Genomic DNA, 18,558 nt, shown 5'->3' with positions numbered 1-18,558 from the left:
ATCTGAAGCCTTTGTCTCCAGCTCAACATATGGTCATACTTTCCAGAGAGATGATCAGCCATGTTTCCATTAGCCATGAACTCATAGATCAACCCCATTTGATCAGCTTCGTGGAAGTAACCGATGAGTGCAGTGAGGTTTACATGATGAACCCTCACAAGAACTTCAACCTATATGAACATATACATGCAATGTTGTAAAAATCGGTCTAATCGGTTAAATCAACTAACAATGTTAGTGTAAGTCCACGAAATTGTCTGATTTTGGATTTTGTATTGTCAAAATAATTTTATAATTAAATTTTTTAAAAATTGGTAATATAAATCGATAAAATATAATAAATAAATAAATATTTTGTTAACGCTTAGTAGCCACCTAGGTTCCAAATGTTTTGTCCATCAGCTTGGCATATAAAAAAACGTCTAGTTAGTGCTTAACTATAGATTATTTATCCTTCTGGTATCAGTATCTGAGATTTAACATTACCTCAGAGCGAAACTCTTTGAATCCCTGAGCTGATGTTTCTGATAGAAGTTTAACAGCGACTTGAATGTTGTTATAGTAGCCATGGTAGACTGTTCCAAATCCTCCTCTGCCGAGAACACGACCAAAGTTATTTGTCATCTTCACAACGTCTTCATATGTAAACAGTAACTTGTTCTCTGATTTTGCCTTCACAACCGCAGAGTTTACTATGCAAGAGAAATTTCAACAATTGGTACCATGATAAACTAAACATATATGTAATAACTAATAAGATAAGATTTTTTTACCAGACTTCTTCCTTCGGTTCTTGATCTTCCAAAACACACCAGAGAGTAAAAGGAGAATGAACAATGATGCGACAAGGGCGATCACTAGTGTTTTCTTGTTGCTTTTTCCGCAAGAAATCTCGGTACAGAGTCCCTGATTCTCCCCAACCCTTAAGGTGAGTGATCCAGTCTTTGATCTTTCTAATAACTCGGATGGAACTGAACCTGTTAGCTTGTTTTTCTCTAGATATCTGTAGATAATTATTAAGAGTCAGAGTCCAACTTTATAGACCTATATTTTTTTTTTTATATCTTTGTATCAATATTTTTAGAACTTACAAAACCCTCAAGAACTTCAGTCTTGACACAAACTCTGGTATCTCTCCGGTTAAGCCATTGTTTGATAAGTCTCGGTCGGTTAAGAAGATAACATAGTTTTTTTAAAAAAAAATTGTTATAAGAAGACTATAGAGTTGCCTTGTTCAAGTCAAGAAAATCTTTAACACTATACAAAAAATTGGTACCCTAATCTTGAGTTGGATTCTTGACCAAAAAAAAAAAAAACATGGATTCGATTAACTCACAGCTCTTGAATCATTGTGAGGTTGGAGAAGGACGGTGATAAGAGGCCCGTTAACCCACTAGAAGATAAGTTCCTGCATCCAAGCAACTAATTTAAGTTAAGTTACAGAATCTTTGAGCTGGCAAGAAGAGATGAAGATTAGGTTACACTTACAGTGATGTGATTCTTGGAGGAGTAAGACTATCATAACTACAGTTAAGTCCTTCCCAAAGGTAGTCATTAGGCATACAAGGATCTCCTTGCCAGTTTCTCTTCACTTTATAGCTTGTATTTACACCCGTAACCGCGTTGACTATATGTTAAAACAATTTATCAAAATGAGAAAACAAAACTAAAACTTGTTGGTTCATGTTACTAGCACGGTCCTACCGTCTTCTTCGTTAGTGAGAGATTGCGAGAAACTATTTGCGATGTAGATCTCTAGTGCGTTAATAATTGGTGGAAGAGTGGACTTGGCCGTTCTCACGAGCGAAAACACAATATCAGTTTGGCTCTCAGGGTTTAGAACAAAAGTGTTTGTCTGAAGATACTTGGGCCTGAAGGCAGCATGAACTGTGACTCCGTTGATTCGGATATCGAACTCTCTGGTCTGGTTCGGTCTGAGACTAAGATCTTCTACCTCGGCGAAATGAACGTAAGCAAAGTACCTGACGTTTGGATCGCTGTTTTCTAAAGTCATTGCGATGGGGTTCGTTGTGTTCGTTGGAGTCATCGCTGTGCTCATCACCAAACTTGAAAGATTGTAACTATTATCGTCTGAGAGAACAGGTAATGATGTGTTGATCTCTCTGCAGTATCCAAAGTTTCTAGGTATCCATATTCTGTCGTACATGTCTTCAACGTATCTGATTCAATGTCAAAAAGATATACGAAACTTTGAGTCAAAGAAACAAAACACAAAACAGAGCAAAAACAGAGTACCAAACAGGGCCGGCTTATATAGGGGGGCAAGGGTCCAATCCCCCCCCCCCCCCCCCCCTATTTCTTAATACATAAGAATCCTATTTTGAAAAAAAATACATGTACTAAAAATAAGAAAAAGGGCCCAATTTTTTTTATTTCCATAGATTTATTTTTAAAAATATTTTTGGTATTTTGAAAAAAAAACATATATCATTTAAAAAAAAATAGTTTGAAATTAAATTTTTCTTTTTGTCCCAGGCCCACGACACCATTGAGCCGGTCCTGGAAACAGAGCTTTACCTAACAGGTGAGTCCATAAGAGAGCCAAAGTCCCAGCGTCTGGAGAAGAAGAGAGCACCGTTTGGAGAATCATACGTCGTATTGTCGTTCCCGAGAAACCGAAGCTCTAGCGTCGACATAAACGGAGTTCCTTTGCCTTTGTTACCCAAATAGACAAAGATTTTCTCTGTTCGGCTCAACTGTTTGATCGGAAAACGGTAATAAAGAAGATGTGGGTTTAACAAAGACGTTTTATTATGGTCGGAAGAGGCAATCAGTCGGTTACAAGAGAGGTAAGAAAGTGCGACAGAGAAGAGGCCGGTAACTCGGAGAGCTACCGGAAAAGTACAAACAACGGCAAGATGAAGCAAAGGTGAAAACCCTAATCTAGCCGCCAAGTGTTAGTCAGATGATTTCGGATCCTCTTCTCGTTCCTCTTCCTTCTTCTTATATAGTCCTCTGATGTGTCGTTCTTGACCTAATTTAGGTCGTCTTCGTAGGCCTTCTTTATCGGGCCGAGAGGCCCGCATTCATCCGAGCGGTCGCCGAGCTGGGTGCCTCTTAGTCGAAGTCGCTCGGCTCGAGATACTGTAGAAGCGAGCCGAGAAACTGACCTTTTAAGCCGACTATCCAAGCCATCACTTTCTCTGGTCCGGACCAGGCCTTTTATTCCTTGGGCCTTGTGGGATGATTAAATCCATCCCCTACATCAAGTAAACGACTTCTTTGGATACAACGACCGATCCGTTGGTGAGAAAGACAGTGTCACAGATGTTTCCACCGAGAAACAGATCAAACTCTGGAGAACCATTTTCACCGTCGTAGTTACCGTACATGAAACTGGCTCTTACGAGGTACTTCTTGCCTTTCCCTTGCTTTGGAGTCAGCGTGTAGCAGTTTTTGAACCTTCGGGAAAGCTTCTAAGGGTTTGAAGCTGTCTTTGAGCTGTGAATGAAACAGATTTGGAGACTCCTGTCTCGACAAAGGATGAATCTGAGACGTAGTTTATGCCCGTTGTGTCGTCTTTGTACGTTGATCTACTTGGGATTCCACAGTCGATGCTTATGAAACCTGTGATCATGCAACGTAAAAGAAGTTAAAGATTTTAGGCTTTCTTTACTAAACAATACTTCTGAAGATCATAACCTGATTGGTCTTGTGCAGGAACCGAAACGACAAGACACAAAGCAAAAGCTGCTGAATATACCAAACTGAGAACACGAAAGGTTTCCATTTTAGTCTGATCTTCTGAAACTTTGACGTGATGAAGTCTTGTACTTAAACACGAAAAAAATAATTATTCTGAAAGTAAACTCTGAAATGAAAATAATTAAGTGATTTATATTAGCTACTTGCTCATCTTGACTATACCGCAAAGTCAAATCTCCATCAAAATTCAAAAGTAAACGAATGACCCGCCGAATATATCAAATCATTATCCTAACAAAAGATATATATATATATATATATTACTCATCTTTTTGTAAGAGATTGATTTTCATTCGCTAGCAAATATATATATATATATATATATTTTTTTTTTTTCTGTAAATATGCTAAAGACATGACAAGCATGATATGAATAGCATTAGTCAATAATTTCAACATCGTTTGTCTTCCTCTAAACTCTTAAAGTCGTTTAGGACAATATTGTGTATATCTTGACGTCTAACATAATACATACACTACACATCAAATGTGTACAATGGTGCAAAAACTTCTTTACAAAGACTATTGTGTGCCTTCTTCTTGCGCAATATACCACATAGTCTATATCAATTTCCCTTGAATATATTTACATTTTAGTGACTCTAAAACCTGTCTTATACCAAAGCAAAAAGACGTGCAGAGAATGGCCCTAGACTGTTCTTGGCTGTAATAACTTTTTCCGCAAGCAATCGCACTGTAGATTCATCTTCTTTCTTCCTAATCTTCATTTTCTCCATCAAACTCCTACAACAGATTTAAAACAATCACCGTCATAATCAGTTTCCACAAGACTGGACTTTATCTCTAACCTATAACTGAGACTTACCGGCATAGAGGGACGTCACAAGAATCAGAATCATCATCACAGATACAAGCGTGAAGCTGAAAAAGCTGCCACAACCTTTTGCAACGAGGACAAGAAGCCCTAGACTTGCATCCCAAGAAATGTCGAAGCGCACCTTCAACACCTTTACAAAACCGGAACTCACACACCGTCTCGCTTCCTCCTTTAAGCGCTTTATCACGAGGCCCGATCGTCACGCAACCTTCTCTATAAATGTGCACAAGAGCTTCTAGGGTTTCATAAAGCTCCAAATACATCTTCTTCTCCTTGAGCTTTACCCTTCTCTCTTGTCTCTCTTCCTGCGCTTCGACAACCGCCTCGACTTCTTGTTCGAGGAGAAGATCAGACCGTTTCATCTCTTTCCATCCTTCCGTTGGAGAGATAGATTCGTAGTCCTTGACGACCATCGAGATACATCGAAAGCAAATCCTCGGGGCGTCGCAGGCTCGTGCTAGCAGGAGCACGTCGACCACGTTCTCCTTGTTGATGTATCCTTCTTGGTCGAGAACCTCTACGCAAACTCTTTTGAGAGATGGAACCGAGTAGATGTGCGAGAGAAAAATCAAAGGGATCACACACTCCTTCATTTCTTCCTCCTCGTAGCTGCAAGTGTTTTCTTGTATGTCAAGCAAGCTTTACAAAAAAAAAGAGAAACTAGCATTTGAACACAGAGGATAGGACGTACCAGGACGAGTAGAGAAACCGAAGGAACATGTAGACTGGCTGATAAGGCACTCCAGAGATTTTGAGGTATGGTTTTCCATTTTGGCCCCTGGACTGATTGAGAAGGTTCGCCATAACAGGTGAAGCTGCAGACTGCACAAGTCAACAACACCTTGTTTAGTATATCCCTCATGCAAAATAAATGTAAAATTTTATTCATCCAAAAAACCTTTTGTAGAATAAGATGTAACTATGAGTTTGAAATGGGAAAGAAAAAAAAAATTAGTTCTCTATTCTAAAGAATTATCTCATCCCTCATGCACATTGCTTCATGTTATGACAAGAACGTACCAGGATACTTGAATGGGCTAATAGATAAAAGTTGTCCTCGGTGTGAACATTGGTATCACCTCCAGTTCCATCTATGAAAACCTTTTCCCAAGTTGCTACTGATTCTTTTGGCACAAGGCGTGATGATGAGCTGGAAGGGTTCCTTGTGGAAGAAGCTTGAGGACGCTGGTAGGTTATACGAGGAAGAGGAAGAGGAGGAGGTTTCGGAATGTTCATCTTGGTACTAGACATTGTTTCTGTAGAATGAAACATAATCAACTCATCATCAGGAGAAGCATATATATACAATAAAGACTCTTCTTCTTTCTCATAAGGAACATAAACGATTCTTTCAATCAAATGCAATAAGCTACCAGAAACATAAGAGTCAAATCTCAACTCTCAAGTTCCCTAATCCAGTGCAATCTTATAGCTTAAGAAGAATCAAAACTCGGTAAAAAAAAGTCAAGAATCCCATTTGAGCAAAACAGAGAACACAAAGTTAGTAACTTGGACAGCAAGTCTTAATCCAAAAAGATCAAACGGTGAGATACAGAGATTGTCAAGACCATTGCCAACATACTTAAACGAACATCAAAGAGAATACAGAGATTTTGAAGATCAAGAAACGAGAGAACAAAGAACAATAGCATCCTGGTGACTCGATAAAACAGATCAAAACGTGAAAATTGTACGGAAGATTCTGAGTCATTCAAGGAAGTAGTCAAAACCCAGAACGTGGAACGACAGAAAATGCTCAAAGAAATCGAAATTGTTAACCAAGAAGAAAGAAGAAAGGAAAGAATCATTGTCATTCACTTACGCAGAGAGTGAGAATCCGTTAATCGTCAACAACGAACTCAACGCTGATAATATTAATCTTGAAGGGTAAGGGGAGAGTGAGAGGGGGAGAGACAATGAACGCGAAGGGTGAGAAGCTTCGTTGCCAAGTGGTTTCGTCGTTAAATCTCAATACAGAGAAACCAAAGGGCGCGGCGGGAAGTAGCAAATTTGCACACAAAACGTCGTCGTTTATATATAGCGGCCAAGAAAAGATTGAAAGACATATTATGGCGGCTGATCTTGAATTGCACTATAGAGTATACACCAAAGTTAGTGATCCTTGTTAGCATTGGCCCAATAATTTTATTTTAAAGCCCGATTAATGGATATTTATTTATTTTTGGCAACAATCCAATTAATGGGATATCTTAAATTTATCCCTTTTTTTTTTTTGAGCAACCAACATATTTAATTTTATAAAGATAAACGTCCAGGTCCGAAAGGAGTGCATATTATATAAAGCAAATTTAGCCTTACAGTATGCAAACCTATCATGCTCTCTTAAAACAAAGGAGAAAAACAAGAATTGAAAGAAATAAATAGGGTTTTGATATTCGACAAAACTCCATGGACATTTTTCGAATTGTTGATTGAAACGGTAGTTTAATATACATAAAAACTTTAAATTCACTATTTAACCAAACGCATCTTCTCTCTCTTCATTTTTTTTTCTATCTTTTTCTAGCCTTTCACTATAAATCTATTTTTTTTTGATTATTTGGCAAATAAACTCATCAACACCTTTTTTGGGATCTCATCAACACCCTAAAAACTAAAATTTATTATTCTGACAAAGTCGCTCTCATTTGGTTTTCAAGTGACGCACATGGATATTACATTTTTTTGTTACCCTACTTTTATTTTTTTTTACAAAGCATCGAAAACATTGTACAATCAGTATATTAGTCTAAAAAATTGTAGATCTCAAGTTAGATTCCTATTCAGTAAAAAAAAAAAGATTCCTACCAGTCAAATAATATTTTTTAACACAGAAAACATAAAACAAAACCCAACAAGCTGAGATGCAGTCTCTCTTTCTCTCATGGAAGATGACCAACCGATCCTATCGTATCACATGCTATTGGTAAAACCATAAGTTGACAAAAGAAAGAAGAAGGTAAAACTAAAATTACAATTGTTATATCAACATAGATTGGTTTATTGCATTATCATCGCTTCTTGGTCGACAAGAACTCTTACCCTTCTTGGATTCTAGTCCAAGGAATCATCCCAACAAAGACGTAGGCCAATAAAAATCATCTAATCCAATCTTATTGGCTCTATATAAACAGTTAAACACACTCCACACATCAAACCAGAGTATAACCAATAACAAAGGAGAAAACACAAAAATGATACACGGATCTCATGTTATCGTCTTGCCTTTCCCTGTACAAGGCCACCTTAGTCCAATGTTCCAATTCTGCAAACGCTTAGCCTCAAAGGGTCTTACGTCCACTCTTGTTCTCGTCTCCGACAAACCCTCTCCACCTTACAAAACAGAGAATAACGCAATCACTGTCTTCCCCATACCCAGTGGCTCCCAAGAAGGCAAGGACCCGCTACAAGACCTCGATGATTACATCGACAGAGTATACACCAGCATCAAAAAACACTTACCGGAGTTGATACAAGACATGAAACTCTTGGAGAATCCTCCTAGGGCTCTCGTGTACGACTCCACCTTGCCTTGGCTTCTTGATGTAGCTCATGATCATGGTTTGAGAGGTGCCTCGTTCTTCACGCAACCTTGGCTTGTCTCGGTTATTTACTACCATGTTCACAAGGGATCGTTCTCCGTACCGTCTACAAAGCACGGTCACTCGACGTTAGCATCTTTCCCTGCGTTTCCTATGCTGAGTGCCAACGATTTGCCGTCTTACGTCTGTGAATCGTCCTCTTACCCGAAGATACTAAGGATTGTGGTCGAACAGCTCTCAAACATTGATCGAGTCGACATATTGTTGTGCAACACTTTCGATAACTTGGAAGAAAAGGTACTGAATATATCCACATATATAGGAACATGTCCATGTCTTTTAAGGAAAATATCGAATTAAATCAGAGATATTTTAAAAAAATATTATATAAAATGTTAGATTTGTTAAAAAAAAAAAATTATTGCCTTGTTTTTATTATCGTCCTGTATATGTTTATCTATGTAAATGATTATGATTAATTTGTTTTATTTTATTTTATTTTGTTGTTTTTTAGTTGTTGAAATGGGTTAAAAGCTTGTGGCCAGTCTTGAACATAGGACCAACGGTTCCATCGATGTATTTAGACAAGCGACAGTCTAAAGATAAAAGCTACGGATTTAGTCTCTTCACTGCAAAATCTATTGGAGAGAAGATCCCACATCGGATATATGAAAGGGACTTGAATAATATATAAGGAATTTGGGCCAATCCACTAATTGCCAATTGGTTTTAAGATGGAAGCCCAAGAAACTTATCATGGTATCAGAGCCGGCCCAATACCCTGACCCATTAATCCGGCCCGGACAGTGGCCCGATCATCCCATTAGCTGATGGCCCATAGAAGGTTCAGTTCCGCCGAGATCGCTAGAAAAATAAAGCATGATTTTGGAGGGGGTATGATGGATTCTGCGAGATTAATGGTTATACGCACCATTATCTCGAGGGAGGGTATTGGAGAGAAGATCCCACATCGGATATATGAAAGGGACTTGAATAATATATAAGGAATTTGGGCCAATCCACTAATTGCCAATTGGTTTTAAGATGGAAGCCCAAGAAACTTATCAAAATCCACTGAATGCATGGAGTGGTTAAACTTAAAGAAGCGTCAGTCAGTTGTCTATGTATCTTTTGGAAGCCTGGTGATTCTAAAAGAAGATCAAATGATGGAGCTCGCAGAAGGTCTGAAACAGAGCGGATGTTTCTTCTTATGGGTTGTGAGAGAAACAGAGATGAACAAGATTCCAAAAAGCTATGTAGAGGAAATCGGTGAGAAAGGATTGTTTGTGAGCTGGAGTCCGCAGCTTGAAGTTCTTGCCCATGAATCTGTGGGTTGTTTCTTGACACATTGTGGATGGAACTCGACGTTGGAAGGTTTGAGTTTAGGAGTTCCAATGATTGGTATGCCTCATTGGACAGATCAGCCAACGAATGCTAAGTTCATGGAGGATGTGTGGAAGGTTGGGGTTAGGGTTAAGGCAGAAGCTGATGGGTTTGTGAGAAGAGATGAGATTGTGAGATGTGTGGGAGAAGTTATGGAACGAGAGAAAGGGAAAGAGATGAGAAGGAATGCTGAGAAGTGGAAAGTGTTGGCTCTGGAAGCTGTTTCTGAAGGAGGTAGTTCTGATAAGAGCATCGATGAGTTTGTTTCTATGTTTTATTGAAGAGTTTAATTTGAGATGTTAGACCATCATTAACCCAGTCTCTTAATTGGGATTCTTAGCTTCGGTTTAGAGACGGTTCTTAACTTTTCTTAGATTTTAACTTGGAAAAGTTAAGAACCGTCTCTTAAATAAAAGATATAAAAACCGTTTTTTAACTGAAAAATGTTAAAATAAAAGTGTCAAATCATAAGTTAAGAATCCTGGCTAAGAGACCGGGGTTAATCATGCCCTTAGAACATCTTCATCGGCAAGAAGATGTTAAGGTTTCTAAGAGAGAAAAAATAATTTTAAATGATAAAATGATTTCATTCTTCTTTACAAATTTAAACCAACATTTTGGTAACAGGTGTTACAGCCCTGAAAGTTGCGCCGGTTGAAACTTCTCTTACCATTTCATATGTCTTTTCATTATTTTAATTTTTTGTAATAGCTGATATTTCCACTAGATTTTCCAGTTAAATCTGTTTTTAGAAAGTAATTGTCTACTTCAAAATTATAAATTAAAGAGTAAGATTGTTTTCCACTGTTAATTATCGTCAAATTTGTTTTGTTTTGAGTTAATTAAGGCTCCGAATGGAGAAATCGGATCAAGCGTTGCAGATCTAGCAGATCAAGCGTTGCGGATCTAGCGGACCAAGCGGATCAAGCGGAACAAGAATGGATTGAGCGGAACAAAAGTGGATCAAGCGGATCTGGCGGTACAAAACATATGTTTGAATGGTGAAAGTGAATAAAAGATATTTCAAAGTACTGTACAAATCTAAATTAATCTACAGAAATTATAATACTATTTATTTTTAAAAACACTTTACAAATGAAAATTATATAATTTTATTCAAATATAAGAAAAATGATTTAAGTATATATATTATTATTTTGAGTTTTAAAATTAAATATGTGCCTGGTTTTGGATGCATTGAAATTGATAAAAGCGGTATAAAATAAATTTAAAATAATTTCGTTAAGAATTAATTTTTTATTTAGATTTTTAATTACTTTTATGGTTATTTAAAAAATGAAATGAATATAAATTTTTAATTCAGAATATAATAGAAAATTAGTTTTAACACATATATATATATATAATTTGGATGATTAAAAAACAATATTGTTTTTTGATAAAGTAGTGTAATTTTCAAATGATATATCGTGAACACAAGTGCGAAACAGTAAGGATATAAAAAACATACTACAATCACAAATAAATATTATTTCTTATAGTTAAAAAAGAAAAAGTACGAACAGTGGATTTGCTATATATTACTGTAGAAAGTGGTTCTGTAACTTTTGTTCATATAATAGAACTGCTAGTGGTTCATTATTATTTTATCATTTAAAAAAAGCAGTCTAACGTTAGCGTAAATAAATTGTTGAATGGAAATAGAGAAGCAGTCCTTCTTTTTTGCTAAATTGTAAATATCATTAACTGAATAATGAAAGTTTGATTACAATCGAAATTGAATCATAGATTGCTCAAGAGCTGATCTGATCCTAAAGGCCGCAAAAAAAGTAAAAGAACCTATAGCATCAAGGAAAGATCTAAGGATATTGTAACAACAAACTTAGAACTAAGGTTAAGCAACAAGTATCAACTAAGCTCCCCTAACACAAGCGCTTCCTAATCTTTTTGCTGATCGAAACCGGCTGAGAAGAGGAGTTGGCTAAGCGGGAACGGTTTGCCGAAGACTAACCCGAAGGTCTCTCAAGCTGCGACAACGGAGAGCCTGGCTTACACTCCGGTGCAAGCTGAGGAGGGACTTCGTTGAAACCAAACCCAAAGCCACTCGGAAAGTAGCTTTCTGACTGTGCCTAGTTGTCTTCACTTGAAAATAGAGCACAAGAACGATGGTCAAGCGCAGTCGGTATAACGCTCCCCAATCCGACCACGCGACCCAAAGAATAAGCTAACACATCAAAGCTGTCTGAAGAGACAAACCGGAGCTTGCAGACGGAGATGAAGAACAGGAGAAGTCCAAGGACTCTCAAAACAGGCTAGACCCACCAATGGCAAGTCTCAATCGTCAGATATCAAGAGATAGAGACATCGGGACTGTCCTCAAAGAACCCTAAGCCTCCAATCACCCTAATTGAAATAGATAGAGAACTGAACCATATGGACAGAAGAGAGCCATGGAAATGATACTTGAAACTAGATTCAGAGGCCCTCAGCAGAGTGTCTCGACTCCACCGCTCTCGAAAGATCGCTCTTTGAGGAGAGGCTCTACAAAACCTTGAAGCGCTGGGAGTGTAGAGGAACCGAGCAAAAGGATTGGGGAGGAGCATAGTGGAGGTAGCTACGCTCCAGATTTGCTCCGCCAAACCTTGAGAAAACGAATCTGACCCAGATCCGACAGCGGTTCTCCGCTCTACCAGAGAAGCAAGGACCCAGTGCCCGATCTGTTCAAGACCTCCTCGCCAACTTTCCAGAGAAACTTAGTACACACCAAGTTTCTGTTTAAGACCACCGTAGCAGAGATCCAGAAAGTTGAGGCAGAGAGGAGGTAACGAAAACAGAGGGAGAAAGGGCTAGAGACTGAAGCTTACGCAAATTGGAAGAGGTGGGAGGTCGACAGCGAAGGTGGCTCGCCGACCGCCAAAGGAGAAACAAGGTTGACAGCGGAAATTAGGTTAAGAAGGGTTGAAGGGGAGAGACACTGGAGAGAAATATTCTCTCACCTCTCTCTTGTTTTTTTCAATCGATTATGCGTGTGAGAAGCAGTCCTTCCACTTGGTGTGTATCGACCACTTATTATATGCTCTCCATTCATGCTCTAAGATGTTATTAATCAAGACGTGTCAGCCATGTTTTTAACTTTATGTGACATTTTTAGTCACAATTTCGCTTTCAATGATTGACTACCTGCCAATAAATTTTTTTCTAATTTGACCTGAAACTTCATAAAGTTGACTGACTATACACACCCACAAACCGTTCCCCATACCAATCTACAAGGAACATTTTACAAAATTCACCTGAAACTTTTAAAAAGAAGAAATTTACACCCTAAAGGCTGCTAAAACGTGACGGCCTTATCCACTGTCAAAGGCCATATGGCGCTACATTTAGCCGTTTACGAATTAAACTTCACTTTGTACCTTTTTAATGTCGTTTTTGTTGGGATTGGAAAATCCCATATCCAACTCTATATTTTCCGATTAATACGATATTGTCTACTTTGTGCTTTAGAGGTTGGCCCACATGGATTTACTTTTGGTTTTCTTTCCAAAAGACCTCGTACTATTAGAGTTGGACATCTCTTTATATATTAGACACTCTTTGTCTAATTATCCAATGTGAGACTTAGTTTGTTATCTCACATTCTCTCCCTCAAACTAAAGATCACATTCATCTCGTGTCCCACAACTGACTTCGAAGATCTTTTGACTTGATCTCTGCCACACACACCTCTCAATCCTAACTCGATGAGTCCCGTTCCTACTCGAAGGGTATTTTGGTCTTCTTGCAAATTTTCGTCAAACCGGTCTGATACCCCAATTGTTGGGATTGTGAAATCCCATGTCCAACTATATATTCTCCGATGAGTACGATATTGTCCACTTTGAGTGTAAGACCCGATCCCGGCCGACTAGACCGCGGTCGATGCCTCACGTCGCTCGGTCTATACACTGACCGAACCTCTAAAAATTTTGTCCTTTATTTAAAAACATCGCCCATAGGCGAGGGCTAACTCAGATCTTAGCTCAAGACTACCTTAGTCATTTCCTAGCTTAGATCATTTCAACTTATGCACAGCGGAATAACATCTATCATCCATTGGACTAAATCCAATCTAACACTTGTCTGATCAGATCACCTCAGCTACTGGTCAGTAAACACAACTGCCAGCTAGCTCCAAGGTCGAATCTGAACCTAGACCAAGTCATACAATCAGAGGTTCTGTTCCCCTAAGCCATTCTATCTAGATCTATGCAACATTGACAGATCATACCTGCATAAACTCTTCCCTTGGGTACTTAGTCATTCAGCCAACCATCCCCACAGACATAAGTAACCTTTGGGAAGTCTTCAATCAGCTAAGGACATGCATCTGGCCCTTACCGGTTCATGCACTGTTCCACATCCTTTTGCCTTATCAACTTATGATACCAAGTCCAGCTCATGGACTAATCATACCAAGTCCTCTCATGGACTAACCAGATCAAGTCCTCACAAAGACTAACAATGCCCATCAGATCCTGAGTCAATCAACCAACCACCCCACATGACTCAGAACTGATGAGTCTTCATACTTCCTAATCAGTCATAGAACCATGTCCCACTGAACCTGATTAGTGTTTCTCTTACCACCGGTGCATCCTTTGATCAATCAGATCAGACACCTTGATCCATCATCCAAGGATCAGGTCGTCCATCCTTGCCAATGATCAGATCATGCACGGCCTGCCTTACCAACACCAAGGTTGATAACCAGCAATTCCTTATGATCGATATCATAAGTGACAATATGTTCCAGCACACAACATATGATCAGATATCCTAACACAAGGATCTGACCCCAATATGCCCTAAGGTGCAATTTCGACCGCAAGCAAACCTGCTCCAAAAATCAATTAACATTCATGACAATTCATGATAAATCATAACTAAGAGAATGGTCCAATCAGATTTCCCAGAACCGGCCTCCATCCCATAGATCTCGGCCAAGATCAGCCAAACCGGCCCAAGGGACCATCTCTAAATCAATCCCTAAAAACTCATTAGGATTCATGATAATTCATGATAAATCTTAACTAAGAGAATGGTCAAGTCAGAATTCCAAGAACCGATCTCAATCCTATGGATCTCGACCTAGGACAGCCCCACCGGCCACCTTGACCATCTCGAAATCAATCAGATAAAAATCCCCAAATACCATGATAATTCATGATAATTCACCACTAAGAGGATTCCAAATTCAGATCACCATAAATCCATCAGGAAGTAGGAGATCCAGACTTAGCTGCCAAACCAAGGCCATGGAGGGTTCTTCTGAACCGGTCAAGCCATGGTTCAGTGCTACTATGTCTAATAATCAATCTCAATCATAAGAACAAGGAATAATATGATTAATAATCATAAAACAGAGTAAGGTGTAACTGCAGGACCAGATCAGCCCATAGTGTACCAGACTATGCCCAATGGTCTGCAGTCCCCACCTGTTACCTCATCAGGGGCGTCCATGCTCTTCCTAGCACGCCTTCATCAAACCCTTTTCACATACTTCCAGTATTGATAAGATCTAACCATGGTTCGTGACCATCACTCCTTCCATGGAACTTCCATGAAACCAGTTTCTACACTGCATCCACCTTCAAGGCTATTCATGCCATTGTGAGTGAAGTCCGGCCTTCTCCCTTCTCTCCTGGGTGTTTGCGTGTGTTCCCAAGATGCATAGGAAGCCTAGGACGTGTTCATCAGTGGTGGAAACCTACCACAGGGTCGTTCATAACTCCCCTTGCACTTCCATGAAACTGCCTTTCTACACACATCTGCCCTTAAGGCTGTCTTGGCCTTTAGGAATGAATTCCGGTCATCTACCTTCTCTCCTCACCATTTGCGTGTGTTCTCAGGCCCTGGAGGATGCATTGGGTGATAACATCACGGATCAAAAGCCACCAGAAAGTCGTTCATAACTTTCCCCCTTGATCTCTCCCAAAACTGCCTCTTTATGGCCTTCACACCACCATGGGTCTTGGATTGGGAATCCGACCAACTCTCTGTATTTTCTTTGTGTTTCTTTGTGTTTCAGGGTGTAGGAATCGACCAGAATGATCAGAAATGAGAGAGAGAGGACGATTTAAACTGTCCCCAACCGCCTGGGCGAGCAGTTACCAAAATCCCATCCCTTCTTCCCAAAACCGTCCCATAACCGTCCCATAACCGCCCCATAACCGCCCCTTGGCGGTTTCTCCCCTTTTCTTCCTTTGGCAAATCGATCACTGAGCCTCAGCTCACACTCTGGGAGCTTGCCCGCTCCCTGTCCAAAGCCTAAGACCCATTTGGTCGAACCGTCCTGCACCCGGACCATCGGCTCGCCCAGTAACCGTCCCGGACTCGCCCACACTGATCCGAACCAGAACGCACCGTTCACTGGATTGAGCTGACCTCCAGCTGTTCCCAGCTGATTGAGCTAGCCCCCCAGCTCCTGTGAGCTGAACAGATCATGGTGAACTGAGTACCAGCTGAACCGAGCTGATTGAACTCAAACCAACACTCGTCCAGCTGCCTAAACACTCACCCAGCTCCTTTACCCTTGTTTCCATCGTATCCTGGTTAAGTCTCAGCTGACTGATGCCCTTAACCTTCATTCAGGACCATGACACGCTTGTCCTTAGGTCATGTGACTTGACTGGTGCGTTTCCTTGCACCGCAGTCCGTCCGGACGATCCTATCCAGGATCGGGGACATGACAAGTCTCCCCCACTTACGAAGGATTCGTCCTCGAATCCAGTGGTGTTAACCTCTTGTCTCATGACCAAGGTTCCATCCGACCTTTTTGTACCCAGAACATGGAGCATGCTCAATTGGTTCTTTCTAACCAGTTCGTTGCATCTCCCACCTTGTTCTTTCTCACTGACCATGTCTTGGTCATCATATACACAACAAGTCTTCCCCACTTGATAGATTTGTAACCCAAAATCTTATCAAGTGGTCCATCAAGCACCCATACAAAGACATGACTTGTGTCACTGACCCATCTCTCCAGGTTGCGTTCCTAGTAGACACCAAGTCCATGTAGAACACTTTAGTTCCATGACTAGATCAAATTCAGTACCTAGGAACATACTGAGTACTCAAGTCTTAGTAGATTCAACCAATCTCCAAGCCACTCGATGCACCAGCCAAGTCCTAGTGAACATGTTCCAATCTTTAGGCTGCTCACTCTACCATGAGTCCTAACAGATTGTTCTGTTCCCTTAAGTCCTTCCTGGACAATAAGGTTTATGATTCCAGCAATTCATCAATCCTGGGTAAAGGGTACTTGTTCTTCCCAGTCACCCTGTTCAAACCCCTATAATCAATGCACAACCTAAAGCTACCATCCTTTTTTCTTAACAAATAGGACTGGTGCTCCCCAAGGTGATACACTAGGGTGTATGAACCCCATCTCAAGCAACTCCTCAAGTTGCTTCTTCAGCTCTGCCATCTGAGCTGGTGCCATTCTATATGGACTTTTAGATAATGGGGCCGTTCCAGGTTCCAATTCAATGATGAATGGGTCAGCCCTATCAGGGGGAATGCCCTGTAGTGCCCCAAACACATCCTGAAATTCCCGAACCAACGGTATACCCTCTGGGTCACAGGCCCCTACAACCTCATCGGTGTAAATGGTAGCCAAAAAGGCCTCACAACCATTTCCAAGCATCCGTTCTACTTGGACTGCTGAAACCACCAACTACAAGAGGTTGGCTTGATTCCTTGGTACTTAATCGGGGTCCAAACTCGTTCTCAAGTTGCACCCTTCCCCGGTGACAATCTAGAGTTGCCCGATACTTTCCCAACCAGTCCATGCCCAAGATCACTTCATGATGCTTGAGGGGGACAACAATCAGATCTATAGGCATCGGCCTATCCAAGATCACCACAGGGATGTCCTTAACCAGACCGAGTGAGTTCATAACTTGCCCTCCGGCCGCACTCACTCGTTCAGGACCATCCCATGTTCCATACTAGGACAAACCTTTTCCAACCATTCCTGGACTCACAGCACTATGTGTAGCTCCAGTATCAAATAATGTGTTTCCACACCACCGATCATTAAGTACTTAGATGAGTAGGATTTCGGTTTGATCACACATTTGGAAAATGTCCCATACCATTCTCCAAAGCATCACACATCTGTGAACGTCCCATACCATTCACAAAAGTGTTTATAGTATACCTCAATCCTCATCATACTAAGATACTTAACATCGTGTTTCCAATTCCTCTTGGAATTGATCCATTTCATTCACTCAATCTTAAGGAATCCTACCTTGACTTACACTGAGTCCAAGCTGATCCATCTGATCACAAGCCCACTCATGTACTAGCCATGTAGTGTCTCCCTTAGACTAACATGAACATTGCATATGCTCACTTGTTTTGAACGGCCATCAAGGGATAACATTTACCTCCAAGAGAGTGCTGCACGTTTCTTTCAACCTAAGCCACTCTCTGGTCTATGTTACTTCCCTTGTCCAGGTCGTCCATACAAAGATCTTGCATTGCGTCCATCATCCAATCCGTCTATTATTCCCAAATAACTAGATAAACTAACCTTTATGTTTTCAGGGCCTTGCCGTGGGAGAGTGTATCTTGGCTAAGCCGGCTCATCTTGGAACTTCCCCGTTCACAAGCATGAAACCCAAACTTACCTCAACTCTCACTTGGCTCACCACAACTAAGGTTCCAAGTCATCTCAGTTTTCAGAAATAATTTCGGTTTGGAACTCAACATCTTTGAGCACTGTCTGTAACAGGATCAAGCATGCTCTGATACCAACTTGTAAGACCCGATCCCGGCCGACTAGACCGCGGTCGATGCCTCACGTCGCTCGGTCTATACACTGACCGAACCTCTAAAAATTTTGCCCTTTATTTAAAAACATCGCCCATAGGCGAGGGCTAACTCAGATCTTAGCTCAAGACTACCTTAGTCATTTCCTAGCTTAGATCATTTCAACTTATGCACAGCGGAATAACATCTATCATCCATTGGACTAAATCCAATCTAACACTTGTCTGATCAGATCACCTCAGCTACTGGTCAGTAAACACAACTGCCAGCTAGCTCCAAGGTCGAATC

General features: G+C 40.4%; 2 protein-coding genes and 1 pseudogene across 3 annotated transcripts; 1 reads left to right on the top strand and 2 right to left on the bottom strand.

Annotated features, from left to right (window-relative positions):
* Positions 1-359: 359 nt before the first annotated feature.
* Positions 360-2,657, bottom strand: LOC106370173 (annotated as a pseudogene).
* Positions 2,658-4,136: 1,479 nt separating this feature from the next.
* LOC106370174 (BTB/POZ and TAZ domain-containing protein 3) lies at positions 4,137-7,321 on the bottom strand. Of its 2 annotated transcripts, XM_013810233.3 has the most exons (5): positions 6,387-7,321; positions 5,585-5,820; positions 5,256-5,386; positions 4,553-5,173; positions 4,138-4,470 (listed from the first exon to the last, which is right to left on the bottom strand). In XM_013810233.3, the coding sequence occupies exons 2-5, from the start codon at positions 5,813-5,815 to the stop codon at positions 4,341-4,343; spliced, it is 1,113 nt and encodes a 370-aa protein (XP_013665687.1). In that variant the 5' UTR covers positions 5,816-5,820; positions 6,387-7,321; the 3' UTR covers positions 4,138-4,340. The 2 variants fall into 2 exon arrangements, with proteins under 2 accessions (XP_048599422.1, XP_013665687.1); XM_048743465.1 differs by lacking the exon at positions 6,387-7,321 and having other exon boundaries at positions 4,137-4,470; positions 5,585-5,851.
* Positions 7,322-7,536: 215 nt separating this feature from the next.
* On the top strand, positions 7,537-9,828 carry LOC106371167 (UDP-glycosyltransferase 74E2-like). Its single transcript, XM_048743464.1, has 3 exons — positions 7,537-8,403; positions 8,621-8,742; positions 9,176-9,828. The coding sequence occupies exons 1-3, from the start codon at positions 7,759-7,761 to the stop codon at positions 9,768-9,770; spliced, it is 1,362 nt and encodes a 453-aa protein (XP_048599421.1). The 5' UTR covers positions 7,537-7,758; the 3' UTR covers positions 9,771-9,828.
* The last annotated feature ends 8,730 nt before the right edge of the window (positions 9,829-18,558 follow it).

This window comes from Brassica napus, chromosome A10, assembly GCF_020379485.1.
Source record: "Brassica napus cultivar Da-Ae chromosome A10, Da-Ae, whole genome shotgun sequence".
In the NCBI taxonomy this organism is placed as follows: Eukaryota; Viridiplantae; Streptophyta; class Magnoliopsida; order Brassicales; family Brassicaceae; genus Brassica; species Brassica napus.
Note: the sequence above shows the minus strand (reverse complement) of the source record. Positions and strands in the feature narration are given on the sequence as shown.

Excerpts from the sequence above, each read along its gene's own strand:
- LOC106370174 (XM_048743465.1), bottom strand. The coding sequence starts at position 5,836 with ATGTTTCATTCTACAGAAACAATGTCTAGTACCAAGATGAACATTCCG. Across the intron at positions 5,174-5,255 it reads CGGTTTCTCTACTCGTCCTG|CTACGAGGAGGAAGAAATGA; the intron begins GTACGTCCTATC and ends AAACACTTGCAG. Across the intron at positions 4,471-4,552 it reads TGTGACGTCCCTCTATGCCG|GAGTTTGATGGAGAAAATGA; the intron begins GTAAGTCTCAGT and ends AATCTGTTGTAG.
- LOC106371167 (XM_048743464.1), top strand. The coding sequence starts at position 7,759 with ATGATACACGGATCTCATGTTATCGTCTTGCCTTTCCCTGTACAAGGC. Across the intron at positions 8,404-8,620 it reads TCGATAACTTGGAAGAAAAG|TTGTTGAAATGGGTTAAAAG; the intron begins GTACTGAATATA and ends GTTGTTTTTTAG. Across the intron at positions 8,743-9,175 it reads TTTAGTCTCTTCACTGCAAA|ATCCACTGAATGCATGGAGT; the intron begins ATCTATTGGAGA and ends AAACTTATCAAA.